This window comes from Heloderma suspectum, chromosome 1 (assembly GCF_057233095.1).
Source record: "Heloderma suspectum isolate Gila_16-S chromosome 1, 16-S_ref, whole genome shotgun sequence".
Lineage (NCBI taxonomy): Eukaryota > Metazoa > Chordata > Lepidosauria > Squamata > Helodermatidae > Heloderma > Heloderma suspectum.
In genome coordinates, this window is record NC_139458.1 from 34,950,416 (window position 1) to 34,971,313 (window position 20,898).

At 41.7% G+C, this 20,898-nt stretch overlaps 1 protein-coding gene across 2 annotated transcripts in view; it reads left to right on the top strand.

Moving 5' to 3' along the window:
• Positions 1-7,363, top strand: part of TRIP11 (thyroid hormone receptor interactor 11) — a 69,211-nt gene extending 61,848 nt beyond the window's left edge. For both annotated transcript variants that reach the window (XM_084840579.1, XM_084840589.1), the window contains one exon: positions 1,203-7,363. In XM_084840579.1, coding sequence (XP_084696705.1) covers positions 1,203-1,423 — 221 coding nt within the window. In that variant the 3' untranslated portion in view covers positions 1,424-7,363. The remainder of the gene's footprint in view (positions 1-1,202) is intronic.
• The last annotated feature ends 13,535 nt before the right edge of the window (positions 7,364-20,898 follow it).

Below are 20,898 nucleotides of genomic sequence, written 5' to 3' on the forward strand. Positions count from 1 at the left end.
GAAGTAAATTTCTTCATTGTGCTGCTCATCCGGGTGAAACCACGGAACTTTTAGCACTTCCCTTTATGCATGGCTGTTTTTCTTTCAGGGCCACAACAAGCTCTCCTCACTTTTTTTTAAAATGGCAGTTGACTGAAGTGACGGAGGAAAAAACCACAGGGAAGATAAGAAAAAGACTCCCACTTAACCCTGTGAAGGACAACCAAACACAATTAAAAAAATTAACCCTACTGCCTTATCTAAGAACTGACGGAAAGAACAGAAAAGATAGATGTCACTGCTCCAAGTCTAACTCAGGAGCAAACAATCAACCATGCGCTTATGATGAAGGCAGAGCCAAGACTGAGAAGGGTTCCTCCCCTTCTGTGTGGCAACAAGTCTGATTGGCCCTGCCTTCCATGGAAGTGAGAGATAACCCTTTCCTGCCTGCTCCACTCTCTCTCTGACCAAGAATATACAATCAATTTCTACAGTGAAAAGTTATCACAAGGTGAAGACTTCCCCCATGAGTCTTCTGTAGTTTATTCAGTCTCTTGCCAAATTTTGTGTGGCTCTTTCTTACCATATGGGGTCATGTTTTTAAGAAATGTGAAACAATGGAAAAATTGCACATCATTATGCTGTGATTTGGCTGTAAATATACACACACATTGTGCCTAGAATCCAATACTGCTGCTGTGCTCCCACTTGATCTGTTGCACAAGTGGGACCCAGCACTTGCCTAACAGGGATCAAGTGGTTCTAAAAGCAACCATGGAACCAAGCAGAAGTGCTTGTTTCCTGATAGGGACAGGTCAGTGGAGCTTCCTTCTGCAGGCTCCACTGTCCTGCCCCATTCTGGAAATGAGTGTTTCCACTCGTTTCGGGTTGCTTTTACAGCTGCTAGCTTCCTGTTGCGCTAGCTGGCATGCAGGCAGGCTTGGATATACTAGCCACTGTATGTATGTATATGTATATTCACTGTTGTTATAAAAAAAATGATTCTTACAAATAGTCACATGTACAGTCGTCATCGTTGCATCCTTGGAGAGGTTCGAGTTTGGGTGTTGCTGTTGGTCAAAGAGAAGAGCAACTTAAATGCTGTAAAACTGGAGCCAAATTATTGAGGTTCATTCTCTGGTGAAGGCTTGCTTAGAGAGCTATCTTATTTAAGGAAATGCAGGGTTAGGCAATATTTTAACTACTACTTTATTTTCTGTCAGATGCAACAGGCTCAGGAACCAGTAGAAGATCAGATGCAAATCCATTCCTTGCGCCTCGATCAGCAGCAGTCCCGCTCATCACCCCAGCTAATCTTGGAACTGGTGGATCGGGTCATCTGCTTATGAAACCCATTTCTGATGCCTTGCCCACTTTCACACCATTGCCAGTATCACCTGATGCTAGTGCTGGTGCAGTACTAAAAGACCTGTTAAAGCAATAGACAATTCTGAGTCAGTCACGACAGCAGCACCTTAAGGAAAAACAGAACACTGCATTTGTATAAGATATCACCAAGAGGCCTTTTGTAAAAAGTTGTTCATTTTCAGTTGTTCTGAAGTTGTTTGCGTCCCTCTCCCTGCCAATTTTAAAAGTGCATTTCTGGACTAATCCATTGCTTTTTGGATTCTGTAGCCATCACAGGAAAAATAGCCCTTGTTATATTTAGTTTGCTGAGTCAACTTTCAAAAGGATAAAGCCAATCTGCATGTGAAATAACAAAAATTAAGGTTAGAGGTTTAACAGATTTAGTCAAGGCCTTGCGGTCATGCAGCATCCATTTTAACCCAACACTGTCAGTTTGACCACATATGCGGTTTCTTTCTTTGGCAAAGATGTCTGAACTGTAACTTTAGGTGGGATATTATTTTAGGGTCTCTTTATATAAAACGGACACAACTTCTCCAGAAAAGGCTGTAAGCACATTAGGAATCCAGTGCAATGGGGATCGGCAATAGACAACCTGTGGGATACAGCTGGTCCATTTAAGTATCATTTAAGCAGTTCTAGCCCATGCCTTCTGGAGTCTGGAATGATGGGAAAATAATTACACTCTGCTGTTTGTGCTGGGGGAGCCTGGGAGTCATATGTTCCCAGTCCTTGCAGCAAATCAGATTGTGATCCTACCTTGGCACTTCAGTCCGGAGCAGTCTTCCTTCATTAACTGGGCAGATGGGACAGGACAATTTCATATTATCCAAGGTAGTATTGGTCTAGAATGTTTTTATGCTATTAAGTATCCTCTCTGATTTGAGTCAGTATGGGTTGCACTGCAACATGATGTTGTGAAGAGATAAGGAGTTGAACAAGTATGAGGCTTCAAAGCAAATGGCATCAGGGGTCCAAGTCATTTTTCTGAGTATGCTGGAGGCAGCAGAATCACAGGAATGTTGACTCTGGGTGATCAAGAAATAGTCTATGTCAGCCAAAGCCCAGTGAACTTAAACAGATGTGCTAGGAAGTGTGTTAGTACTCACGTCCTTGCCGTGTGCACACACATACCTTTCTGTTATTGGCATAACCGACGTCAGTGAAAGAGGATGTTTTTGTTGAAGTTCTGTAAAAGTTGTTAGTTGCAGTATTTAGTGTGCAAGAATATCAATACCTCTGAAATTTTATTTCTCGGTGACACCTCAATTGGAGTTCCTAGCTCCAGTAGCTACTTGGGACAATGAAAATTTCAAATCTACCAGCATTAAATAGTTCACGGACATTTTTCAGTTTTCTTCATTGCCACATTTAGTGACTGACCACTAGTAGGAAACCTGATATCTCATTTGTAAATTCATAGTGTAAATATGGTTGAAGTATGCAATACTGTAATGGTTCAAGATGTATATTTAAGAGATAATTGCTTATACACAGAGATTTGGATGGAGATTTAAAGTATGAATATATGTATAAAGCTCAACATGAAGAATGATGTTTAATTCCAAATATGTAAATAGATCTTCATTAGAAAAAGCAGAATTCTGTAAAATTTGCTGCACAGACTTGTACCATTTATATTGAGTGTGTTAATGTTGACGCAAGTACTGGAAGGAGTTCTTGCTGCTTTGGAAAAATAATTTGAGACACAGTATCTCTTTAAAGTGTCTCTTTTTCTATAAAACTGGTTTTACGTCATTATTCATGTAATAAAATATAATGGGTTGTATCCAGTTAGCCTCTCCTGCTGGCAGAACAGCTTCCATCAGCGGAACAGAGAGGGGGCAATTCTCTCTTTCCCCTGCAGACCCCCACACCCTCAAAAATCTGTTTTGGATGGTTGGGCGATCCTCTGGGGCAAATTTTGGGAGGGCGTGGGGGTTGCAGCGGAAGAGGAGGGGAAAGTCCCATTATGTAAGCACTACGAAATCTGCTCTCAGTGTTGGATTTTGCCTACGGTGTAAGTTCTATGTTAGAACTCGCAGCCTTTTCTCCTGTGTGTCTTAGTTACTTTCCTGCAGTTTGAATTGAATTATATTTGAGTATAGAGTGAATCATGGGATTGTAGTTACCTAGAAGCTGCCAAATTAATGAATGCAAAGACCATTTTGTTTCTATTTATATATTGATAAAACTAAATCCTTATAAATTAATCTTTGGCAAGGTTTCAAGAGTTTCTGTTCATAATGAAGTGTTACATTTTGACTTTTCATACTCTTAACATTCTTCATTGGATCTATGTTTTTGTAATTTAGAGGGGGACAGATTATAGAATAAAGGAGATAAGCTTAGGTTTTGGTTTGGAAATATAATATCTGTTTCTAATATGTTAATTCCCAGTATGAGTTTTGAAAAAAAAATCCTGATTTAGGAAGTTTAGTTGGACACATTTTTAGATGTCAAAGTATGGATGTGCAAGAGCTTAATCTTAAAACTTCCAAATGATTTCTTTACACATTTTGGGCCACTGGAAATATTTACCTTCCTTGAAAAAATATCTTTCTAGAATTGCTATCATTTTTCCAATAGACTACAAAGAAAACTTAAAATATGAGGGGTGTCTGCATTCTCTTGCATACATTTTTATAACAGGGTGGTTGTCCATCTAGTCCAGCATTCTGTTCACACAGAATATCCTGGAAGTAGCATATATCCATCGTGACTAGTAGCCACTGATACCCTTATCCTCCAGGGGATTTGTCCCCTTTTAAAGCCATCCAAGTTGGTGGCCATCACTACATCTGCTGATAGTGAAATTCATAGTTTTAACTATGAGAGGGATGAAAAGTTATATATCCATTTGTCCACACCATGCATGATTCCATACACCTCCCTTACTCGCCTTTTTTTTATATAAAACTGTACACAGTATTCCAAGTGTAGTCGCACTATAGATTTTTTTTAAGATATTGGCAGTTTTATTTTCTATTCCATTCCTAATTATCTCTAACATGTGAGTGATTTCATTAAGGTACCTACGGCAACCCAAGGTTCCTTCCCTGGTCAGTCACTACCAGTTCAGACCCATCAGAGTATATATGTAGTTAAGTGTTGTTGTTTTTTACACCAGTATGCATCACTTTACACTTACGTTGGGTTGCAGTTGCTATTTTAATGTCTGTTCACCCAGTTTGGAGAGATCCTTTTGGAGCTCTTTCTTATGCCTTTTTGCCCTCAGCCAAGCAGTCTTATAAAATATTTCTGCCTCAGTCCAGGTGTCAACATGCTTATTAACATGTTACTACCTGTGCCAGAATGTGGATGCATAACTGAATGCTCATCCAATTGAAAGTGAAGCAGTGCAAACCGATGACTTCTGTATTCAGATCTGCATCCATGGGTGTAAATTGGATGTGCATTTCAATGAACATGTAGATGTCTTTCCTCTCTAAAACTTTTAGATGCACATCCTCAACCTGGTACAAGTTGTTGTTCAGTCGTTAAGTCGTGTCCGACTCTTCGTGACCCCATGGACCATAGCACGCCAGGCCTTCCTGTCCTCCACTCTCTCCTGGAGTGTGCTCAAGTTCATATTCATTGCATCGGTGATACTATCTATCCATCTCATTTTAGTTCGCTGATTCCCAAGATGTCGATGTTCAATCTTGCCATCTCATGTTTGACCACCTCCAGTTTACCTTCATTCATTGATCTTACATTCCAGGTTCCTAAACAATATTGTTCTTTACAGCATCGGACTTTCTGTTCACCACCAGACACATCCACAGCTGAGTGTCCTTTCGGCTTTGGCCCAGCCGCTTCACTCTTTCCGGTGCTACTTGGAAATTCCCTCTGCTCTTCCCCAGTAGTATATTGTACACCTTCCGACCTGAGGGGCTCATCTTCCGGCGTCATATCTGTTAGCCTTGTGATACGTTCCATGGGGTTTTCTTGGCAAGAATACTGGGTTCCATTTCCTTCTCCAGTGGACCACATTTTGTCAGAACTCTCTGCCATGACCTGTCCGTCTTGGGTGGCCCTGCACGGCATAGCTTATGGCTTCACTGAGTTATGCAAGCCCCTTCACCACAACAAGGCAGTGATCCATGAAGGGGATGGTACAAGTAGTCGCACATAATTATAAGCAACTAGAGCTCGATCAACAACTGCAGTTGTGCATTCCTATTGTGCCCTTGGCACAGATAAGTTGTGTGTTTAGCTAATGAATTGTTTACTGATATAAACTTATTTGTTTATAAAATTATGTTCTTGCTACTGTCACAAATTAATACCTAATAATGCTCTTAAGTGGCAACTGAGGGGGAAAATCTCTGTTCATTTCATTGTGCTTATGGAGTGATCCCTAGACTTGGTTGAAACGTTAAAACATTAATTTAAAACTATAAAAATAAAAAGGAAGGAAAAGGCTTTCACAAAGATCTAGATGGGCTGAGAAAGAGGAACAGCATAAGATTTCTTCTCAGACCAATCACTAAAAACCTTGTGCTTGTTTAAAGAAATAATTAAGCAACGCAGGCCCGTAGGAGAGAGCTCAACAGCAAGAAAAAGAAATGTATTGTGAACTGTACACCCTGTAATATTTCACAGATGAAAATATGGATCTGTTTGTGTATTTTCAACACCCCAAGAATGGCTGCCTCAGCCCTCTATCCTCATGGCAGCAGAAGGATAGTTTCTGCCTGCTACATGTTACATTTATTTTGGGAAAGTCTATCCTACCCTGATTTAAAAACAGAGTGTTAGTTGCTTCAGCTAGATATGCTAGAAAAAGCATACTTGCTCTATGGTATCTGTTCTTCCTTAGTGTTCATCTGTGCATTTACATCTATGTATGGTAAGGAATGAATGAATCTGCTCCCAACTCAGATTTTACATCTAGAGCCGGGCCGGGAGTGGGGATGAGGGACTGATACCTGAAGTATGGTAACTTGTAGCTTATGCTAATTTATAAATTAAAAGGCAACGTCACAAGATCTCCAAAATAGGGGTGGGAGAGGAGCTTATTTACCAGAGACAGGTAGCAGACAACCAGAGTTGGCACATAGAGGTTGAGTCCTCCCACAACAAGTAGGAAAACTGGATAATGAAACAAGAACTCCCCAACAATGCCATTTCAATCTAAAGTATAGACAAAGTTGTGAAAATTTGAGTATTTTACCAATATAATGTAAGAACTGCAGCTCTAGCGCTTATGACATTGTAAAGCAAATTTTGGCAGCAAATCGCTGCTTTTTCCCTTTGCGCTACCAAATGCTAATGATGTTACACTAGTGTTGCATCACCATTGAATACTACCCTAAGGCTGCAGTTTAGCAGCCCAAGTTTAGTGGGTGTAGGAATGGTGGATTAGTCCTTGATCTCATTCCTTTTAAGTTGATTTTGACTGGATAGTGTATGCCTGAATTTTAACTTTGCCTATAAGCTTTCAAGGTGGGATGGGCTAGAAATGTAATGAAAGAAGTTAATTGAATTGGGCTATTTAAATTAATGAATCTTGGTTTCCCATTTAGGCAGAGGCTGCATTGCCTCCTATTTAAATTTCACACCATTCACATTTATTTCTGAATACTGAATGATAAAGATACATGTACTTTGCCAATGTCATGATGAACAAAAATGAACTGCTGATGGGTTTTAGAAGAAAAGAAATAGGACTCTTGCACAGATAGTTTACAGCTGCCCAAAATGTCAACTCTCGGGTGAATTAATGCAATTAAATTGCTCAAGGTTTAACTTTAACAAGAGGTCTGATTGCGTGTGTACAGTCTAAAAATCTTCAATACATAGTACTGCTTTTGTTATGACAGGTAACTCTGGAACATGCTACTGAGTAGCATGTCAGTGACTGTAGGACCAGGATAGAGAAATGGCAAAATGTACAGGAAGTAGTGTCCCTGTAGACTGCAGTTGTTAGTGGATCTGTGGTAAGTTCAACAAATGATCACTGCTAGCAAATGGAATGTTGATGGCTAAATCAATTAAATTTTAAAAGATTTATACAGTGTGATTGTGTATAATTTCATCCTTGAGGAATGATATACTTCCAGGGCAGGCTGAATTCAGGTTTACATTATCTTTTACTAGAATCCCTATGGTCCACAGACATTTTTTTTTTTAATTTACAAAGCAAGAGTGCACATGAAGAATCTCTGAACAGTTAAGGCTGCAATCCTATATCCTGTTACCTAGGAGAAAGCCCCATTGCAGTCAATAGGACTTACTTTTGAGTAGATATGTATAGATAGTGCTGTATAGTGTAAGTAATCTGTGTTACCGGTTCCTAGGTATGTGTGCTTGCTTATGAACATGAGAAGCAACTCACTGGATCAGACCAAGTTCTAGTCCACCATGATTTGCAAGAGTCCCAGCACTAGGCCAGAAATTGGCCAGCAGTCCACTGGTGGGCTATAATTTACTTTATGCCTGCCCCGATACAGCTAATTGGTTTCTCCACAAAAGTAGCCTTCTCTCATCCCCTACTGTCACTATTTTAGAATATAGCATTTTAAAAAACCAGCCTCATTAGTAAATGTCTTCAGAAATACACCTTTAGAAATTTCCAAAGGGGTAGCCGTGTCAGTCTATTGCAGCAAAACCAACAAGAGTCTTGTGGCACCTTAAAGATTAACAAATTTATTATGGCATAAACCTTTGTGGACTATAGCCTTTTAAGGTGCCACAAGACTCTTTGTTATCTTTAGAAATGTTCATTTTATTAAATTAATGTTTAACATCACAAAACTATACTATTGTAATTGGGAAGTTGCTCAGCGACAGATTTCCAAAGGGAAGAGTAATGTCAGCGGCAGCTTTCTCACACAACTCAACAGAATACAATCTTATATTGTAATGCACTTGTGGCAGGGAAGCCTTGCCAAGAACAGCATCAGGGAGAGGACAGGAAGGGAGGTCGAAACAGAAAGAGGAATGGGCGGGGGGGACGGGGACCTGAAGTGTTTTTGTATGTCTGTATATAGGGGGGAAATTCTCTCCTTTCATTCAGACCTGATGTTTAAAACAGATTTCTAGCACAATATAGCATTAGGCAGCAGCCGGCAAATAATGTAAACGTATTGAGAGGCCCAGAATTGTGGAGAAAACTCCACAGTTCTTTTGTGGAAGAAATTGGGGTGGGGGGCATCCCAAGACATTTTACTGCCTGAGGTCAAGGACAATTGGGGGTGGGGGGCATCCCTCCCCCCTTTCCATATACAGAAGCTGACTGGTCTAGGCCAGCAGCTGAATTTTACCTCAGCGCTGACAATGGGTCCTCTAATGCACCTGAGGGCATTAGGCTAGCTTGGGATGTGCAGGGCAGGACACATGGTACACATAGCTTTGCCCTTCAACACCTTGCCACCACTCCCCACATCCCAGCATCTGCTGCCTGAAGCAACTACCTCTGCCTAATGGTAGGGCCAACCCTAGGCCACCTGTGGGGCGGGGGGGGGGGGCTGCTGCTGGGGAACAGGCGTAGATTTATGTGAAGAAGAACTAGATTATCTGGTTTCACATTATGCAGGTAAAAGAGGTGGGGCAGCTTAATTTCTGAGAAGTAATGGCATCAGAGTTCAATCTAGTCCAGTTTCCCCCAATCTGGTGCCCTCCAGATGTTTTGGACTACAACTCCCATCAGCACCCACTAGCATGGCCAAAGATCAAGGATGATGGGAATTGTGAAGCAAAACGTTTGGCGGACAGCACATTGGGAAAGCTAATCTAGTCTAACATTCTGTTTCTAACAAAAGCTAGCTATATGTGCCTATATGAGCACTGTATGATGGTGGTGAGTCTTTTGTTATTTCTCTCCAGCATCTGATATTCAGAGATCTACTGCCCCTGAACATGGGGGTTCAGTGGCTGACAGCAACTGATAGACTCGTTCTCCCTTATGTATTCCTTGAATGCTTTCAAAAGGCATCTAAGTGAGTGGTCATCACCATCTTTTCTTTGTTTGCTTTAGCCTGCTTTGAAGAGATCTTCTCCACATCTTTTTTTCCTGTAGTGATAAGGTTTTTTGTTTTTTAATTATGGTTTTCGTCAAGTTGTGGTTGTCATGTTTTCTCTGACCTGATTTTGAGAAGTCATCAAAACAGATGTGATACAGACCATGGGAGTGCGTGCTGTACATTTGCAAGAAAACATAGGAAGCTGCCTTCTTAATCCATCTAGCTCAGTATTGTTGACACTGACTGGCAGTAGCTCTCCAGATTTTCAGGCAGGATTCTTTCCTAGCTCTACCTGGATTGAACCTGGAACTGTCCTCAGGCAAAACTTGTCTTCTGCCACTTAGCTATGGCTTTCCCCCTTAGTTGAGTTCTGAGGGCCTAACTATGCATCTCCAGGTAGGGCTAGGAAAGAATCCTGCCTGAAACCCTGGAGGGCTACTCCCAGTCAGTGTTGGCAATACTGAGATAGATGGATTAAGGGTCTATATTGATTGCATGGCTAGCAACCACATCACAATATTTAATCCTAGGTGTGGAGGGTCCCCATTTTTATGAAGAGGGCAGACTTGATTCTTTCCGTCCCAAACCATAATCCTAACAAAAATGCCCCCAGTTAACCTTAGAAGAAAAAAACCCTCCCATTGGTGCCAGTGGGAGCTTTTTCTCTAGGGTTAACTGAAGGACCACAGGAGGGGGAATGATTTGCAGTGGGGTGGTGGCTGAGATGGGAAGGGTTAAACCTCCCCTCCTTGCATGCTGCAATCCCAATGAACATTTATCTTCACCACCACCACCACCACCACCACACATACACACACTTAGGATTACATTTTTTAAAACCTAATGTGCCTGCTAGCCATGCAATTAACGTAAGATGTAGTTAAGCCCTAAAAATATTGGGCCCCATCTACACGGAGATGCTTTCTGAGACGACTCTGTTTAAAACCGGATTTTCATCATTTCAGATTCCTCCCATGGCATATGTTGCCAGCTAATGCAACGTCTGCCTGGGGGAAAACAGCTGTCACCGGGCCAATGTCAGGAGAAACTATTATTTCTTTCCTTCCCTCTCCCTCCCTCCAGAGTACCAAGGTTGACCCAGCCTATTCCAAGCCCCAAAGCACCATGGCATCTTAGAAGCGGCACCCACCCTCAATCCAGAGAACATGCAGCTCCTGGTTGCCACTACTGACCTCCACTGCCCAGCTTAGGGCTCACTGAGAGATCAGCCCCACACCAGGAAGTGGCCAGCCCTGGCATCATCCAGCCAAAACTCTTGGGGTGGCATGTTTGTGTGTACATGTGAGGGAGAATTAGGAGACTGCAGGAAAAGGCAAAGGGATCTTCTCTCTCCCCGCTCTTCAACCGCCACCCCACCGATCACAAAATAGCCAAGATCAGCAGAGAAGCCACATTAACACTCAGAACAGCATCTCCATTGTTCCCTCCCACCCTGCTGTCAGAGCCTAAACTCCATGGCGAGAGGCACACATCTGTCTCTCTCTGTTGGGAACAGAGATAAGTGGCTGATAAGAGCCTGGCAGGGCGCTCCCTTTTTCTTTTTCAAAGTCATTAAACTTATGCACAGGTCTGAAGCAGCAAATAATTGGAGATTTAAAACAAAAGGCAAAGCAATTCCCAACTCCCCACCCCTCTCTCCCCTCCTGTGCTGAGTAAGTGCAATTTGTTGACTGAGGGTGGATCTACACGGGGGATTTACTCCAGTGCTACTTCTTCTGAGTAGACAATGTTTATCCAGGCTGTTTTCAGCTAGTTGTTCCTTTAGGCCATTAATTTTATGCGAATATGAATACCTCCACAGAAGGGGAGATTAAAAAAAAAGAAAAGTCAGCAACATGCTGACTTTCTCAGGAGTAAGGCTAATTTCGGAAAAAACAAAACATGATCAAAGGTGAAACCAACTCCTCTCCTTGGGTCCACCCTTTGCTGGTGCAGCTTCCCCTTCCTCCTCGCAGTGCTGCTCCCCCAGCTGCCAAAGCCATTATCGCAAGTTGAGGTCACACAGATTCCCAAACTGCACTGAAGCTGGAGTAATGGGAAAATCTGTCACAAAACGACTTTGCAAAAATTTAGTTTTTACATGAAAACCTGGGATTGATGCAGATTGGAGGTTACATCATGTGTCATGCCAGCGTGTGAGGTGCAGAAGCACCGGAGTAAATCCCCCATGTAGATCCACCCTCAGTCAACAAGAATGAGAAGCAGAATCCGCTATTCACTCTTTTTGTAAATTGCCCCCTTTATAACTGATGGGATTCTTGCATAGACTAAACTAATGTAGCTCTATTAAAGGAGGGAAACACTAGACTTCTTTAGAAGAGAATGTATACTTCATAGTGACAGAGCAGGGAATGCAAAGCTTATAGAGATACTTAAAACTATGACTGATAACATCTGGTACTCTCTTTGCTTGATTCACTTAATGCTTCCAGGCCTCTCTTACAAAAATGCTGTAAAAGATGGATAGTCTCCTAGGAAAATGATCTCTTTTGTTAATTTTTATAACACATCCACAGAGCCCTGTTTTTTTTTTTTAATATAAATCTCTGTCTATGAATATGGTAAGGAAAAATCTATCTCTGTAATATAATGCAGTATGAATAGGTTTTATAGGGAGGAAGTAATGAATCATTCTTTCAAGTGCAGAGTCCTTTGCAAAGCATCAGCACATATTCATTTATATATAATGGATGGCAATTGCTCTCCATGCTGCCTCCAAAAAAGAAAGAACCAGGTTACCTGAGAAAGAGTCATCGTAGGTCTGTTTAGCAGTGTATTTACCACTAAAAATATTGAAAGTGACAAACTGATCTTACCAGGATTTTTTGAAGCAAGTCTTGTTCCATTCTAGAGATTATAGAGCCTGCTGTATACTTATGCAAACCTGGCTTTTTACAGCTAGGTCTGTGTGATTCAGCATGTATGCTCATTTTTACAAGGGAAAATTTAAAATATCAACTCTCTAGCATCATAATGACCACATTCCATTTGTGTGGGGGTTTGTTTTTGTTTTTTTAAGATCTTTCATCTTCCAGATTGGTTTTATTAATCTCTGCATGCTCTTATGTATGCACTTTCTAAATTTGTGCATTTAGCTGTGTTTGGGATGTAAGCTTTGAAAAGCAGATTCCAAATGTGGGATTCCACTCAACATAGGAGATGCACAAAAGGCACTCCTGTTAGATTGTGGAACATAGAGTTCCACATGTCTATAGAAGAAGCACAACACTTACACTCATCCATCTTCAATTTAACCAACCTCAGTGCTGGAATGGAATTGGTGATCTGAGTACTGTCAGTAATATAGACCCAAAATCAATCTAGTCTGATACCTTACCACAAAGGGAGGCTTGTTTACCTTAGCTGCACCTGCAATTCAGCCTCTACAGTACAGTGTGCCACATACAGCAAGTTAAAGTGTATATGTTCCAGGACAGGACATGGCCTGAGGCAGCCACCTTGTAAAAGCTAACCAGGTCTGGGTCTGGTCAGTGCCTAGGCGGGAGACCATCTGAGAATCCCATGTAACCATCTTGAGTTCCATGATGGAAGAAAAGTGAAATTTATGTAATAAATAAATAATGTAGAGCATATGGTCCCCAAGGGCTAAAACCAATAAGCAAGGCTCAAATAGAGCTGCCATGTGCCCTAGTTTACAGTGAGGAGTCCTCATTGAAGGACTGTCAGAGGAGCATCCTCTGAAGGCATCCTCTATTTGAAGGGCTTCCTGTCCAAGTCTGGCTTAAACTTCAAGAACCATAAGAAGGAAGCGCAAGGGCCTTGAAGTTGCCCATCAACAGGCACACAGGTCACCTGTCATAGTCTTCCCCAATATGATGAGATTTCTGTTTCTAAATGTATTAATGATTTCTAAATTTGCATACATGCATATAAGCTAGCAAATACAAATTTTATATAAACTTTTGTCCTCTTTAGTCATCTCTTTTTTGGATGATGCAGAAGTGGCCAGCTTAACCTCAAGACAGAGAAATTAAAACTGTAACCTCAGAAAAGCAGATTGAAACAGATCACATTCACACACCCATTTCAATACACCCAAATCTATAGAAAATGCCTTCTGTTAACTCATGGATTACTATGGCTGTCATCTAATTAGGGAGATGTTAGTCAATTAATGAGATGAGTTTTAGTCAATTTAACTGATTGTATTTGCATATGAAGGAAAGCAATAGGAAAAAAAAAAAAAGACCATACGTTAAAATGACACGCACATCTGTTATGGCAGGCATAATCTTAGAAGAAGCAGTGTGAAGGGTATGCGGGAATACCCCTTTTCAGTTGGTGCTTAAGAAAATAAGAGCCATGCAAGCTGAGACGAAAGCCCTGTCTAGTCCAGCATTCTGTTTCCACAGTGGCCAATCAGATGCCTACGGAAAGCACACTGTCCCACTCATGATCCCCAGTAACTGTTTTGGGGACCAATACTGAAGGCAGAATATAGCCATGGCTGTTGATAGCCTTATCCTCCATGAATTTTTCTAATCCCCTTTTCATGCCATCCAAGTTGGCAGCCATCACTACATCTTGTGGCAGTGAATTCCATTGTTTAACTGTGCAGTATGGGAAGAAGTACTTTCTTTTGTCTGACCTGAATTTCCCACCATTCAGCTTCATAGGATTAACCTGGGTTCTATTATTAAGGGAGAGGGAGAAAAAGTATTGCCTATCTATCCACTCATTTCACATGCCAGCGAGGTGATGCTCAAAATCCTACAAGCTAGGCTTCAGCAGTATGCAAACCGAGAACTACCGGAAGTACAAGCTGGGTTTCGAAGAGGCAGAGGAACTAGAGATCAAATCGCCAACATTCGCTGCATCATGGAGAAAGCAAGAGAATTCCAGAAAAACGTCTATTTCTGCTTCATTGACTACGCTAAAGCCTTTGATTGTGTGGATCACAACAAATTGTGGCAAATTCTTAAAGTGATGGGAGTACCAGACCACCTTACCTGTCTCCTGAGAAACCTGTACGAGGGTCAAGAAGCAACAGTAAGAACCAGACATGGAACAACCGAGTGGTTCAAAATTGGGAAAGGAGTACGACAAGGCTGCATATTGTCACCCTGCTTATTTAACTTATATGCAGAGTACATCATGAGAAACGCTGGGTTGGACGAATCAGAGGTCGGTATTAAGATTGCTGGGAGAATTATCAACAACCTCCAATATGCAGACAATACCACCCTAATGGCAGAAAGCGAAGAGGATCTCAAGAGCCTCTTGTTGAGGGTGAAAGAGGAGAGTGCAAAAGCTGGTTTAAAACTCAACATTAAAAAAATGAAGATCATGGCATCTGGCCCTATCACTTCCTGGCATATAGAAGGGGAAGAAATGGAAGCAGTGACAGATTTTACTTTCTTGGGCTCCAAGATCACCGCAGACTGTGACTGTAGCCATGAAATTAAAAGACGCTTGCTCCTTGGGAGGAAAGCTATGGCAAACCTAGACAGCATAGTAAGAAGCAGAGACATCACCTTGCCAACAAAGGTCCGTATAATCAAAGCTATGGTTTTCCCAGAGGTAATGTATGGCTGTGAGAGCTGGACTATAAGGAAGGCTGAGCGCCGAAGAATTGATGCTTTCGAACTGTGGTGCTGGAGAAGACTCTTACGAGTCCCCTGGACTGCAAGGAGGTCAAATCAGTCCATCCTACAGGAAATCAACCCTGAGTGCTCATTGGAAGGACAGATCCTGAAGCTGAAGCTCAAATATTTTGGCCACCTAATGCGAAGAGAAAACTCTCTGGAAAAGACCCTGATGCTTCGAAAGACTGAAGGCAAAAGGAGAAGGGGACGGCAGAGGATGAGATGGCTAGATAGCATCACTGATGTAATGAATATGAACTTGAGCACGCTCCAGGAGAGAGCGCAGGACAGGAAGGCCTGGCGTGCTATGATCCATAGGGTCACGAAGAGTCGGACACGACTGAACAACCACTTTCTCCTCACCATACATGATTTTATATACCTCTATCATGTCCTCTCCTCCCACCCTCTGACTATCCCTTTCTCTAAGCTAAAAAGCTCCTGATGTTCTACCCTTTCCTCATAGTGGAGTTACTCCACATGATGCATAATTTTGTACACCTCTGCCATGTCTCCAATCACAGGTCAGAATTAAGATTGCCGGGAGAATTATCAACAACCTCAGATATGCAGACGATACCACCCTAATGGCACAAAGCGAAGAGGATCTAAAGAGCCTCTTGTTGAGGGTGAAAGTGGAGAGTGCAAAAGCTGATTTGAAACTCAACATTAAAAAAAAACTAAGATCATGGCATCTGCCCCCATCACTTCCTGGCATATCGAAGGGGAAGAAATGGAAGCAGTGACAGATTTTATTTTCTTGGGCTCCAAGATCACCGCAGACGGTGACTGTAGCCATGAAGTTAAAAGACGCTTGCTCCTTGGGAGGAAAGCTATGGCAAACCTAGACAGCATAGTAAGAAGCAGAGACATCACCTTGCCGACAAAGGTCCATATAATCAAAGCTATGGTTTTCCCAGTAGTAATGTATGGCTGTGATAGCTGGACTATAAGGATGGCTGAGCGCCAAACAATCGATGCTTTCGAACTGTGGTGCTGGAGAAGACTCTTACGACTCCCTTGGACTGCAAGGAGGTCAAATCAGTCCATCCTAAACGAAATCAACCCTGAGTGCTCATTGGAAGGACAGATCCTGAAGCTGAAGCTCCAATATTTTGGCCACCTAATGCAAAGAGAAAACTCACTGGAAAAGTCCCTGATGCTGGGAAAGATTGAAGGCAAAAGGAGAAGGGGATGGCAGAGGATGAGATGGCTAGATAGCATCACCTATGCAATGAATATGGACTTGAGCACACTCCGGGGGAGAGCGCAGGACAGAAAGGCCTGGCGTGCTATGGTCCATGGGGTCACGAAGTGTCAGACACACACGACTGAACGACTGAACAACAAAATCATGTCTCCCCTTACTCATCTTTTTTTCTAAGGCAAACAATCCCAGAGGTTGCAAACTTTCCTCATGGAGGAGTTGCTCCAGCCCCTTGTTCCTTTTAGTTGCCCTTTTGTGCCCTTTTCCCAACTCTACAATATCTTTTTGGATGTGTGGTGACCTGAAATGTACACAGTATTCCAAATGTGGTTGCATCATTGATTTGTATGAAAGCATTATGATAGTAGCAGTTGTATTTTCTGTTCCTTTCCTAATGATCTCCAACTTGTCATTGGCAGTTTTTATAAGCACTCGTATTAATAATATTTTTATTTTCATTATTTGTTGATTAATCAGGACACTTTCTTTTGCTCAGATTAAAAGGGTTTTTAATTGATTAAACCCTGCAGCCACACAAAATATCACACAATGCACTGTCCCTTGGCTCTTACCCTGCTTAGAGCGCAATCCAATCTGATCCATCCTGGGTACTCATAAACCTCTGAACACGGACACTTATGAGTATCCAATGCAGAGCGGGAGGCACATCGTGCCTCCCACTTTGCATTTAAACTAGACGGGCATTTTCACTCATCTAGCTGGGGCTTTAGGGAAGGAAAGAGGCTGGGGCAGCCATATGATTTGTCGTATGGCTGCTGCCCTGGTCTCCTCCCCTCCCTGCCCCCAAGAATTTTCAATTTCCGTCCCGCGCTCCATTTTCTGAGGGCAGCGAGGTAGCCAATGTGGTTCTCTCTGTGCTGGCTCTGAGGGGGAGGTGGCAGGGAGTGCAGTTTCCTGGCTCCAAGGTTGGAGCCCTGTTTCCAAGCCCAGAGCCAGGAAACTGAACAATCCTATGTCCTCCAGATGCTGAATAGGAGCCATAAGATCGCACTCCCCAAAACTATATCTGCCTTAGTTATTTTGATGCATTTTTCCTACACCCCACACTATGCATATCTAGTAAGATAGTCATGAGTAACCCAATCATAACCTGCTACTGGGCTGGTACTAGGCACAACAGAGAAATTCATTCAGTTCATATTTTAATGTGAACATAGATAATTTCACACTTTCAAACATATATGCAAACCAAAACTCCGCCATCCTTCAAAATTTGCACTTTTCCAAATTTTGCAGTGGAGGTATCGAATAAAAAAAATGTGTACAAAAATGCATATATTAGGGGAAAGTGCACTAAAAATGTGTGCATTAGTGAAAATAATGTTCAAAATCGCATATTAAAATTGCTTGCAAAATGTGTATATTAGTCAAAATTACAAACAATAATATATGCATTGGGAGAAATGAACACAAAAAGGTGTACAAACGTTCATGTGAACTTTTAAAAAACAATTCTCAAAGTTTGGGATGAACTGAATTTAAGATTGGAAAAATTCTCAACATTTGGGGCAAACCAAACTTAAGTTTGGAAAAATTAAAAATGGACTTCTGGTTGGAGCCATGTCGCCCTGGCAAGCGTCCTGCGGAGGCTCCGCAGGTCGCCTCCTCAAACAGCTTTTAAAAGGTTGAAAAACCTTTTCATCTTCCCCTGGAATTAAAAGGGGAAGCTAGAGTACCATCTGGATCAGATCTTGGAAGAACAACTCCTTTTGCGGAGCAGCAGAAGGACTGGACTCTTAAGGTCAGTTTTCCGGAGCATCTTCTACTCAAAGCTGTTTTGAAACTCCTATGTAATTAGGAGACTTCAGGGCTGACGAGCTCCAATTTTTTTTTAGTATTTATGAATTAAAAATACCAACAATATCTGAGGACCTGCAAAATCTGTTGAAGTGACCATTTGTTTGTTATACCTACTTGCTTTCCTTATGGAAGAGGAGGATGGCAGCATCAAGGGGAAGGAAAAAAGCCGCGGGACCACCGCCAACTCTCCCAACCCCTCCCTTGGCAAAGGTTTCTAGAGATGCTGGAGATGTAGAGGAGTTGCTGGCTCTGATAAAAACTTTCTCTTCTCAATTAGCAGAACAGACTAAGAGGCTGGATACAATACAAGATTCTATTACTAACCTTCAAGGGGCTGTGGATCTAATTAATAGCTCTTTGCAAAAGATGGAATTGAAGGTTAATACTCTCCAACACCAGGTGTCTACACAAGAGATGGGTATGTATGCCCCTCATAATATCCTGTCTGCTAGAATTTCCTGACTGGAGGCATATACTTGTACAGTGAACCTGCGTATCCTTGGTATCAAAGATCTGCCTGCTGATATAAGTCTGTCTAAATTCCTGGATAAATTTCTGCATGAGCTACTCATTCTGCCACCTGATTATTTATTCAATAAGAATCTTATTGAGCATGCATACTGTGTTCCAGGTCCAGTTCGTGGCATCAAAGGGACTGCCTATACTGTTATGGTTCAATTTGCAAGAGTTTCTACAAAAAATCATATTTCACGCTTGGCAAGAGAAGTGGGAGAACTTTTTGGGGGGCCAACATGAGACAAAGTTATGTTATTTCCAGATTACACTAAAGAAATCGCTGACAAAAGAAGGCAATTTACCGAGGCGAGAAACCAGGCAAGACAAATGAATCTGAAATATCATATCAAATACCCTGCTATATTTTGCATTCTTTTTGAAGGCCAGATGAAAAAGTTTTTAAATCATGAAATGGCGGAGGCTTGGCTAGCTGGCATTCAAAGTAAAGCATGGGAGACATCTTCCCCAGCCTCATGAGCTGGGAACTTTTCAACTTTTATTGTTCTTCGGATTTGCTTGGGCTACAAGGTCTGGGCAGTATGCCAGTGCAGAGGACTGTTTACATATATCCCCTCTTTCTCTCTCTCTCTCTCCCCCTCTCTTTCTTACTTCCTCTTTTTTATATTACATTATATTATTTATTTATTAATCGCCCATCTGGTCACCCAGCCACTCTGGGTGATGTACAACAATAAAACAGTTTAAAACAATAAAATTCTACATTAAAAACATCACATTTCTAAAAAATACCCTAACCTACCCCAAATGCCCTAGGGAGGGAGTTCCACAGAGTGGGGGCCACCACAGAGAAGGCCCTCTCCCTCGTCCTCACCTGCCTAGCTGTCCTGGCTGATGGAACAGAGAGAAGGCCATCCGAGGCTGATCTTCTTAAAGGGCCTGTCTAGTGCTGTTGGAGGCGCTCCTTGAGATAGGCAGGGCCGGAACCATAAAGGGTTTTAAAGGTCAAAACCAACACCTTGAATTTGGCCCGGAAAACAGCTGGTAACCAGTGCAGCTCCTTCAGCACTGGAGTGATGTGATCTCGCCAGCAGCTGCCTTTAATCAGGCGAGCCACGTTCTGTACCAGCTGCAGCTTCCGAACCATTCTCAAGGGTGATCCCACGTAGAGCGCATTACAGTAGTCTAAACGAGAGGAGATCAGGGCATGTACCACCGATGGGAGCAGATGGTTGAGAAGGTAGGGGCGCAGCCGCCGTATCAGAGTTGGTACAGCGCTGTCTGGCTCACAGCTGACACCTGAGCCTCCATGGACAGCTGCGAGTCTAAAATGACCCCCAGGATGTGGACCTGGTCTTTCAAGGGTAACCATACCATATTCAACACCAGGTCAACATCCCCCAACCTCCTCTTGTCTCCCACCAAAAGTAACTCGGTCTTGTCAGGGTTCAGCTTCAGCTTATTCCTCCCCATCCAGCCACTCACCATCTCCAGACATTTGGACAGGGATATTATGGCCAACCTTGGTGAAGATTTGAACGAGAGGTAGAGCTGCGTGTCATCCGCATATTGATGACACTGCACCCCAAACCTCCTGGTGATAGCCCCCAGCGGCTTCACATAGAAGTTAAATAGCATCGGGGAGAGGATGAACCCTGTGGCACCCTACAAGTGAGTCATGTGAGTCATATTAGACATGATATACTGTATAATAAAATTCCTGTTTATATGTGTATAGATATGTACACATTCATATATAGATTTAGAAATGACACTATCTAAAATATAGATAGTATAAAATATATTATTTATTTATTTATTTATTTCATTTCATTTCTATACCACCCAATAGCTGAAGCTCTCTGGGCGGTTCACAAAAATTAAAACCAAACAACACACAATAAAACAATTTAAAATATATAGAACATTAAAACCACAATATAACAATACAACCACAATAAAACCTAGCAGCAGTGCAGGAGTTTAAAATACAGATTTAAGGTATTATATTAAATATATTAGTGATTTGTTATTATTTCTTATCCTTTGTAATTTCCTTCCTTTTTATTATTATTACTATCATTATTATGAGGCTTTGATTAGTAATATTTTTGGCTGACTAAATTGTTAAGCTTTACTATTATATGTTAACTGAAGGGCAATATATGGTTATTGGAAATGAATTGTATGTTTGCTCCCTTGCTATAAAACTGTTGATATGATACTGAAATGTAAGGTTGATTATCTATGCTGTACTGAATTGTAATATTGGCAATGTTATAGGTATAATTTTTAAGTAGAATGATATTTGAAGTTTGTGTATAATGGAGTTTAAATTTAATCCTTTTAAGTAACTTTTTAATATTTTTTTATTTTTCTTTCTTGCTTTCTTCTTCCTTTTCCTTCTTCTGTTCTTTCTTTGCCGTTATTGCTGTGTCCTCCTAAGAATACT